The sequence below is a fragment of the Pteronotus mesoamericanus genome, unplaced genomic scaffold (assembly GCF_021234165.1).
Source record: "Pteronotus mesoamericanus isolate MK-2021 breed Mesoamerican mustached bat unplaced genomic scaffold, CSHL_Meso_final contig_100, whole genome shotgun sequence".
NCBI classification, from domain to species: Eukaryota; Metazoa; Chordata; class Mammalia; order Chiroptera; family Mormoopidae; genus Pteronotus; species Pteronotus mesoamericanus.
The window spans coordinates 18,531,355-18,541,065 of NW_026554999.1; the positions used below are offsets into that span (position 1 = coordinate 18,531,355).

At 52.4% G+C, this 9,711-nt stretch overlaps 1 protein-coding gene across 1 annotated transcript; it reads left to right on the top strand.

Annotated features, from left to right (window-relative positions):
- Positions 1–4,375: 4,375 nt before the first annotated feature.
- ISLR (immunoglobulin superfamily containing leucine rich repeat) lies at positions 4,376–7,233 on the top strand. Its single transcript, XM_054584969.1, has 2 exons — positions 4,376–4,520; positions 5,345–7,233. The coding sequence occupies exon 2, from the start codon at positions 5,353–5,355 to the stop codon at positions 6,640–6,642; it is 1,290 nt and encodes a 429-aa protein (XP_054440944.1). The 5' UTR covers positions 4,376–4,520; positions 5,345–5,352; the 3' UTR covers positions 6,643–7,233.
- The last annotated feature ends 2,478 nt before the right edge of the window (positions 7,234–9,711 follow it).

Genomic DNA, 9,711 nt, shown 5'->3' on the forward strand with positions numbered 1-9,711 from the left:
CACAAGCAAGCAAAGAGGGGAAAAATGCAACTTGAAGGAGACAGACAAGGCAGATAGAAACTTAAAAAATAGTAATAAAAGGGCTAATATTATCCTCAGAAAAGTAAAATATTAATGAAACAAGAATGGGATGCAATATATTTTATTTTATTTTTGAATTAACTCTGCTTACCATGCAATATAGTTTAAAGAAAATATTCAGCAAATAAAAAGTAATCTTTAAAATTTAAAATTTATAAAGCAGAAATCAAAAGGTCTAATAGAAGGCTGGAATAATAACATTAAGAAATCTCCTAGGCTAAGGGACAGAAAGAAAAACCTCAGGTACCAGGCAGAATCAATGTCAGAGAGCCAGGGATCCCTAAATACCAGAGCTGTGAGCAACATTAAAGCATCAACATTAAATGGAAGGCCCCCTTTAAAATTCTGGGGGGAAAAAAAAAGATCTCCACCTGTAATTCTACACCCAGTCAGGCTATCAATCAAGATTCGGGACAGAAATAAGGGTTCTAGAATGAAGAGTTCTAGACATGCAAGATGGTAAAACATGTATCTCCCCTGCACCTTTTCTGGAAATTATTAGAGGATGTTGTATATAGATATGAACGAAAGCAACTCCATCTCTGTGTCCAGGATTTCACTTCATTTTTAAGTTTCATGCTGCACCTTTGTCCGTAGCAAGCATATCAAAGTCTTCTAGTTGACGGTAACCTGTGTTCCTTAAAATGTAGCCACAAGTGTTTGTAATAGTAACTGGCCAGAATGGCATGACAACCAAGATAAATACCAATCTGGTAAGAGTATCAATTATAGCCCTGGCTGATGTGGCTCAGTGGATTGAGTGCCAGCTTGCAAAGCAAGGGGTCGCTGGTTCAATTCCCAGTCTAGAGCACATGCCTGGCTTGTGGTCCAGGTCCCCAGTAGGGAGCGCATGAAAGACAACCACACATTGCTGTTTCTCTCCCTCTCTTCCTCCTACCTTTCCCCTCTCTCTAAAAATAAATAAATAAAATCTTTTTTTTAAATTTTTTAATTTTTTTTATCAATTATAACTCATCACCTACCACAAGGCCACCAGGTGGGATGGCCCCGGCGCTACTGCATGCTTTGTCCCCTCATCTTGTCAGTCATTAGTACCCGAGTTATACCGCAGAGAAAGTGCAGTAACAGGGGTCTGTAGAGGGGAAGAATCTGCGCAGAACTGCCGGGTCGTTCGTCCCTTCCACTCAGATCCAGTCGTCCCGTAAGTAAATTACCCTATAAAAATTCTGGTATATTCTGTGGGGTTGCTGGCTTCGTCTTTCTGTGTGAAGATACCTTCTCATTACAGTGGCCATACACCTTAGTTTCACTGTCTGACAGATGTGTTCTGCCAAAATGAGTAAATTAAGGAGGGGATGATATGGGATCCAGGATGCAGGAGATCCAACCCAAGAGGTGACAGAGAGCATGAGTAATGGAGGTGAGCCATCTCTGAGAGCCTGTGGCACAGCAGGCCTCTAAAGAAACCAAATTGAGCCCTAGGTGTTGTGGTTTAGTAGATTGAGTGCTGGTCTGTGGAGGGAAAGTTGCCAGTTCAATTCCCTGTCAGGGCACATGCCTGGCTTGCAAGCCATGTCCCCAGTTGAGGGTGTGAGAGAGGTAATCAATGTTTCTCTCCCTCTCTTTCTTCCTCCTTTCCCCTTCTCTCTAAAAATAAATAAAATCTTTCCAAAAACAAACAAGCAGGTATGCTGCGAGAATATTTTTTTTTTAAAGACAGATTTAGCAGGTCAGAAGGCTCAGGAAGAGATTTCTTCTAGAAGGTAACACTGGTGGAGGACTTTGTGTGTTTACCTGTGTCCAGAGGAGATTCGCCCAACTAGGGGAGAATTGGAAATTGAATTAGTGATAAGTATTAAACACACACGCACACATGCGCACATGCATGCACAGCCATGACTGGTGTGGTGTGGCTCAGTTGGCTGGGCATCATTCCACAAAGTGAATGGTTGCCAGTTCAATTCCCAGTCGGAGCACATGCCTAGTTTGCAGGTTCAGTCCTTGATCGGGGTACATACAAGAGACAAACAATTGATGTTTCTGTCTCATATCAATGTTTCTCGTCTTCTCTTTCTCCTTCTCTTCCCCTCTCTCTAAAAATAAATAAACAATTTTAAAAACAATAACACACTGAGAAAAAGACAACTAGTAAGTCCAGGGAAAACAAGAGCTGTCAAAAAAGATGATAGTAAGAGATTTGAAAAAAACAGGGAGGTCTGTGAGAGTAATTAATGGGGGAACCTACTATAGCCTTGGTGGTATCAGAAGGGATGCACTGAGCAGAGGATGTGTAATGGAAGCCTGAAATGCCAGAAGGGACCAGATATAGCAAAGGGGCTGGGGTCAGGGAAGGGTCTTTGCATTCTACAGTCCCGGTGTGTTTTAGAGAAGGGTAGGGTGGAGACTGTGAGCTCCTCAGAGCACCTGGGAGTTGGCATGGCCTTGAGTAGGTGAGGTGGTGGATAAGGTGGTACACAGGCTGCGCAGAAGTGCTGCGATGCCCCTCTGCCAGGAAGCACCCCCTGACTGGCACTGAAGTTGATTTGTTTAACTCTGGATGTGTGTTCTTCCAGCTTCCAATTTGGCTGGCCCACCAAATTTAAGACTTCTCCTAAATCCTTTAGCGCAATAGTGATGATGCCAGACAAGGCTTCCCCTGCAGTGGGAAGGAGCTCAGTTAGACTCTAAAAACATCTTCAGCGATGGACCAGAGTGTGTTGCAGGCAGTACACTGCTTCCCAGGACCTGACTTGTGGCAGGAGGATGAGAATGTGATGAGCTGGGATGGGGGCTCCCTGGGGATGCTTTCAGCCCAAGACAATACCTGTTCGTCCTTGTCTCTGCCAAGAGAGTAAGTTGACTCATGAGCAGAATTCAGCCGGGTATGCAGAAAAAAGAACAGGAAGCTCGGGGGAAGAGGTCCGAGGAATGCAAGCAGACTTGTGCTGTGGAGTGCAAAACTCTCTCTTGTATAGAAAGTTTTTTCAGGGGTCCCCTCATCTTTCAGCTTCCCTTCCAGCTCTCTGGTTTGGGGCCTCTGTCTCCTCCTCATTCCCCCTGCCCTGGAACATCCTGTTTGGGGGAAAAAGGGTCAGATATCCTCAGCCTAAGGGTATATGTCCCTTCCACACAGGTAGTGTTGGGATAGTGAAGCTCAGGGAACAATGCTACCTCCACAGACACGCAGCACAAATGGTAGGGTTCCAGACACTGTGGGAGACCACACAGAGAATATTCCAGGAAGAGTGAAGTTCTTCAACCTCACCTCTGCCTGCCAGGTGGACGTCCTGGGTGATGGAACCATCTCTGTGAGCCTGGGTGTCTCAGAATCCCAGCAAAGGAAACTGAAGCCCAGCTGGTTGCTGTCGCAAGCTTCCTGCTACTGGTTAGGAGCTGAGTCACCTCCCTGTCTGCTTCCCTGACCCCACCCACCCACGCAGTGCAGTGGGGAGAAGGAGCCAGAGCCTTGGAACCTCCCTGGATAACAGCATGTGTTTAGGGCAGCCCTGCTTTGGAGCCAGCAGGCAGGACTGACACAGGGGAGAAGGGTGTGTTTTCTTACAAAAACAGGCCTAACATTTTGGCTTCTCACTGAAGCCTTGGACCTGGTGGGCGTTTCATACACTTTGGCCTTCTCAGCTCTTCACTGAGACACACCCTCCACCCAAATAGACACATTAACAAAGAGATTCATACTCACTCCTACACACAAACACACACATGCCCAAATACACACACAAACTCACACATACACACACAAAGACAGCCTCACACTTGTTCAAACACACACACTCAAATGTTCACAAGCACACACAAATTCACACACAGTCCCACACCCACGCCCACATCCATACAAACACACATTCACACTCATCCCCACACGAAGACGTCATGCCCACACGTACATGCCCACATTAGTACACACATCATCACTCATGTGGCCCCAGTTTAGAAAAGGGCCCCTCTCTTTTTGTTCCTGTTTGAAGTGAGGTTAGAAGTCTCTCACCTTCTTTGAGATTCAATTTCTTCCCCTTCCCGCCATAAAACTCCTTCTGCCGCATCTTTTCTTGGGTCCTGTCCAGCTAGTGCTGTGCCTTTAAGGAAGTTGAAGCTGCTAAAAGTGAGTGAGAGAGAGAGAGAGAAAATAGCCAAAAAAATTTGGCATCTTCCCCCTCAAGTTTCTGGTGTCACTTATGAAACACAGGTCCTCGTTGCTGGAGAAAAGCAGTTGTTTTGCTGGAAGAAGGCGCGCAGGCTGCCTGGGCTCCCTTCCTGCAGCAGCTCAGCAGCTGGGCCCAGGCACCCTGTTGGGGAAGGGTGGGCTCGGGGTGCAGGGACCAGGCTGTCCTTTCCTCCAGCAACTTCTTCTCTTGGGAGCCCTTGGCTCTGCAGACTGTCCTGGGCTAACTTCGGCCTTTGTTGCTTCCTGGTTCCATCTTAGGAGAGGCTCAGCTTGACTAAGAAAGAGTACTTTGAAGGTAAGCCAGCGGGAGGAGGGCTTCAAGGGCCAGAGGGAGAAGAGAGAAGCCTGCTAGGCCCAGGGGCCCCCCTGAGTACTTTCCTGTTGGTTCGGGGTGCTTGGGACAATCCTGTGTTTGGACCTGTCCGGGGGGTATCTGCCGCTCCAACAACCACAGCCCCTGGAAATCCCAGCAGCATTTGGGTTGGGTTGAGCCTCTGGCCTCACCCAAACCGGCTGAGAGGTCCTGGTAGGGTTTATTTAGGCAGCTGCCTGGTGTAGTTTGAACAGAACAGGCCACGGGGGTGATTCTGTAGAAAGGGCCTGGTGTCTGCTGTGGTCAGGGCCAGTAGGAGCAGGAGGGGGTGTGGGGGGCGGATGGGGGTGGTGTGTGCTGCACAAGGGCCCTTGTCTGGGCCAGGGCAAAGCATACCTATGGGGGGCTCCGGTGGGAGGGACTGTGGCCAGGATGTGGGACGGCAGGAGGGAGGTTCCGCAGAGTGCTGGGGGAGGGGGCGCCTGGAAAACAGATTTCAAGTCATAAAGTCAGCTAGGAGCTGGCCGAGGCAGGGAGAGCTTTCCGCTCAGAGGAGGAGCTGGGGTTCTCTTCCATCCTGTCTTCATCTCTCCTGGCTGCATGACCTCGGGCAAGTCCTGACCCTTCCTTGGGCCTCAGTTTCCCATTCTGTAGAATTGGGGTGGTGGGCTAAGTGGTGTTGGGTCTTAGCCGGCTTATGTGGGACAGGGCTCTGATGGGGAAGCGCTCTGGGTTGGGGTCCTGACTGGGATGACTGCCTTCCATGAGGCCTTGGAGTCACCTCGGTGGCATGTCCTTGTCTGCAGGAGGTAGGATGCAGGCGCTGTGTCTGCTGTGCTGGGCGGTCCTCCTGGGCCTGGGGCAGGCCTGTCCTGAGCCCTGCGACTGTGGGGAGAAGTACGGCTTCCAGATAGCTGACTGTGCCTACCGCGACCTGGAGGCGGTGCCTCCCGGCTTCCCAGCCAACGTGACTACATTGAGCCTGTCGGCCAACCGGCTGTCTAGTTTGCCAGAGGATGCCTTCAGGGAGGTCCCCCTGCTGCAGTCGCTGTGGCTGGCACACAACGAGATCCGCACAGTGGCCGCTGGTGCTCTGGCCTCTCTGGGCCATCTCAAGAGCCTGGACCTCAGCCACAACCTCATCTCTGACTTTGCCTGGAGCGACCTGCACAACCTCAGTGCCCTCCAGTTGCTCAAGATGGACAGCAACGAGCTGACCTTCATCCCACGAGATGCCTTCAGCAGTCTTCATGCCCTGCGCTCGCTGCAGCTCAACCACAACCGCTTGCACACACTAGCCGAGGGCACCTTTGCACCGCTAACTGCGCTGTCCCACCTGCAGATCAATGACAACCCCTTTGACTGTACCTGTGGCATCATGTGGTTCAAGACATGGGCCCTGACCACAGCCGTATCCATCCCAGAGCAGGACAACATCACCTGTACTTCGCCCCATGTGCTGAAGGGCACACCGCTGAACCGCCTGCTGCCGCTGCCTTGCTCAGCACCCTTGGTGCAACTCACTTACCAACCCAGCCAGGATGGTGCCGAGCTGCGCCCTGGCTTTGTGCTGGCACTCCACTGTGACGTGGAGGGGCAGCCAGCCCCCCAGCTTCACTGGCACATCCAGACGCCTGGTGGCACGGTGGAGATCGCCAGCCCCAATGTGGGTGCTGATGGGCGTGCCCTGCCTGGTGCCCTGGCAGCCAGCAGCCAGCCACGCTTCCAAGCCTTTGCCAATGGCAGCCTGCTCATCCCCGACTTTGGCAAGCTGGAGGAAGGCACCTACAGCTGTCTGGCTACCAATGAGCTGGGAAGTGCTGAGAGCTCAGTGAACGTGGCACTGGCTACGCCGGGCGAGGGGGGCGAGGATATGCTGGGGCGCAGGTTTCATGGCAAAGCAGCCGAGGGTAAGGGCTGCTATACAGTTGACAATGAAGTGCAGCCATCGGGTCCTGAGGACAACGTGGTCATCATCTACCTCAGCCGAACTGGGGGCCCAGAGGCTGCAGCAGCAGGAGAAGGGGTCTCTGGGCAGCAGCCCCCAGGCCTGCTCCTGATGGGCCAGAGCCTCCTCCTCTTCCTCTTCTTCACTTGCTTCTAGCCTTGCCTGACCCAGCTGGGCTGGAGCAGCCGCAAGGCCTCCCTGGCTCCTCCCTCTGACTCTGTGGACGTTCCTGCTGAGGTCCAGAGTTGGTAACTCCCAAGGCCTGCATGGGGGACGTCACATCTTCCTACCTCCCCTTCTCATCTCTTCTGGAATACTTGCCACCTCAACTTCTAGACTTGCTCAAAGCTGATGACTAGGACAGAATTTGATCCCATAACTCACATGGCCCATGCTTCCCTATGGGGGCAGCGTGACAACATGGTACTGCCCCAACCAACCGGGCAGAACCTCACTGATAGAATTCCAGGGACTGGGACTGATGCAGACAGGGCACAGGGGAAAGGAATGGGATGGAGGAGCAGTGGCTGGTGTGGCTCTGAGGTTCTCAGTGCCCTGCTTGAGCTCTTGTTGCCCACTGGCACTCTCTGATGACTCGGAGGGCTCTGGAGCCTCTGTCCTCATTTCAGACAGGACTGGAGGATCCGGGGTGGCCTTCCTGTCCTCACTCTTCCTCCCTCAGCCTGTGCCCCTCCCTCCTGGACACATGCCCTTCCTTTCTCTCCAAATATGAGTCTGTAGCCTGCCCCTCTGAAGAGGCCAGCCAGCCTGGGGGTTGCAGAAAAATAAATAGCAGTTCTGATGCTCCCGTGTCTGCCTGGAGTTTTGTCTGATCTAGAAGCTCCTGTGGGGGTAGGACCAAGTTCGGAGAATTAGGATGGCCAGTCTGCCTATCCATGTGGGGACGGGGCCTGTGAAGTGCACACAGACCTTGTGGCAGGTGGGTAGCACAGGTGGCCCCATGGTGGATGAGAGGCCGGGTCTCCAGCTGAGCTGAGCTGCAGATGTCCCTCTCCCCAAATTAGCCATGAGACAAATGGGGGCACTAGCATGACAACCATCACAGAGGCTTCCCTGGGGCCCTGGGTGGTGCTTATGCCAGTAGGGTCTGAGGAGGCATTGCAGAGAGGTTGGGAAAGAAAGGGCCTGCGTCCTGGCTCCTCTCCCTGGTCCGCGGAAGCGATGTTAGGGAATATAGAGGGAAGGAGGGACAGGTAAGGCAAGGTGGAGGGGTGAGAGAAGCGAAGGGTCCTAGGGGAGGGGAGGGGAGGGAACAAAAATGACCAAGGGAGGCTGAGTATGAGAGAACAGATTTGAGGGGGAAGCCAAAGGAAATGGATGTACTTCCTCCCACCTTTTCAGGAAGAGGAAATGGTATTCCTGGAGGAGAGTCTTCCTGCAGGAGTCTTTCCCCACAGAGCAGATGGGCCAGTAACTGAGTTGGCGGCAGGGCAGCATGAGGGCCCAGCAGCAGCCTGCAGGCCTCTTTGGACAGGGAGCAGGTAGATGGGGTCTGGACCTGGGGACTGTAGAGCCCCATAAATGTGCTGGGTCAGATACATCTCCCCTCCACTTCCACCGCTATCCCTTTCCAAATCGAAGGGTGCTCTGTGTTGGACAACACTTCGTGAGAGGGGGTCTGCCACCTCTGCCCAGAGTCCCCAGGCCTGCTGAGCCCAGCAAAGTGGAGGCAGGGGGACCCAGGAACCTGGGGTCACAGCTGTGAGCCTTGGAGGCTGGCCAGGCCCTACCCGCCTCTCCTGGTCCCCATTCAGCTCTTCTCCAGCCCCTCATCAGCCTGCAGCTCCCACTGAGAAGATGTCAACAGCAGCACGTGTCAGCAAGGACGAGGACTGCAATCAGGTAGAAAGCAGCAGGAGGGGGCTGAGCCCCTGCGCTGTGCTACCTGAAGTAAGTCACTGCCCGTCTCTGGACTTTAGTTTCCTTAGAAAACCAAAGAAGGGGTAGGATGTGGTAATGCCTAAGTAAGGGTCAAGTTGACTCTGATTAGCTAAGGCTTCATTATCCTAACCTGACTTGGACCCCTGATGTCTCTGGTTCCATTCACAGTTGAGCAGCCCTGGCTACTTGGAGTAGGATGTGGGCCTAAGATGTGAGTGAGGCGCAACTGTGAAACAGCTGGGTTTGGAATGAACTAAGTACTCCCCTGCTTACATTTTTAAAAATTGACTTGAGAGAGAGAAATACCGATTTGTTGTTGCACTTACTTATGCATTCATTGGTTGATTCTTTTATGTGCCCTGACCAGGGATCAAACCTGCAACCTTGGCATATTGGGATGATGCTCTAACAAACTGAGCTACCTGACCAGGGTGCTACTCCCCTGCTTTCAAGTCATCCAGAGTTCCCACTGCCCTGGGGTGAAACTCTGAATTCCCCGGCCAGCCATTCATGGCCACTCCGACTGGCTCTCTCGAGTTGCCCACCCCTCCCAGCCTCTCTTGGAACTACTAATTAATTGTTCTCTAAATACTCTGTAGTGTGCCCTGCTCCTTTACTCATGCTGTTCCCTCAGGCTGGACACAGTTCCCCTGTTCATTACTTGGCTAAATGAGCCTTCGAGACTTGGCTAAGGTACCACCTCCTCCAGAAAACCTTCCTGGAGTCTCTGCCCCCTGCCTCCCAGTGTGGATACTAGAGCCGCTCCTCTGGCTCACACAGCCCTGCGTGTCCAGCGTGCCAGCCTCATCACACTCTTTTGTGACTGTCTCCACCCTTGTTAAGGCTTGAGACTCTGCCTTCTCGCCCCTGTGATCCTGACAGCCAGCGATATAGGGCCAGGAAGACATTTTCGCAGGCTGCAGTGGGATCAGAGGCCACTTTCCTCACAGGCAGCCTCAAAGTTGCGTTCCAGCTCCCTGGCCCTGGCCTGGCTTCATGTGTTTTTGGCTGTAGTTGGGGTGCAGGAAAGTGGAGAAGGCATTGGTCTCCACTAATTGAGCAGACATTTTTTGAGGCCCCTCTGACCTTGATCTGTGGGGTGGCCACATTTTCCTCACCCTTTGTAGCCCCCAGCCCCACAGTGGACCCCACACCCTCACTGACACAGCCCCCTACCTCCACCAGTCTCTAGCAGGAAAAGGGACCCTCCCAGCTGCCTCTCCCTTCTGCATGTTCCGTCTGCTCCCATCAGGAGAGCTCCCTCACTGCATGTCCCCCTCTCCACTTTTTTATTCATATTCCTCCCCTATCTTCCTGAAATCT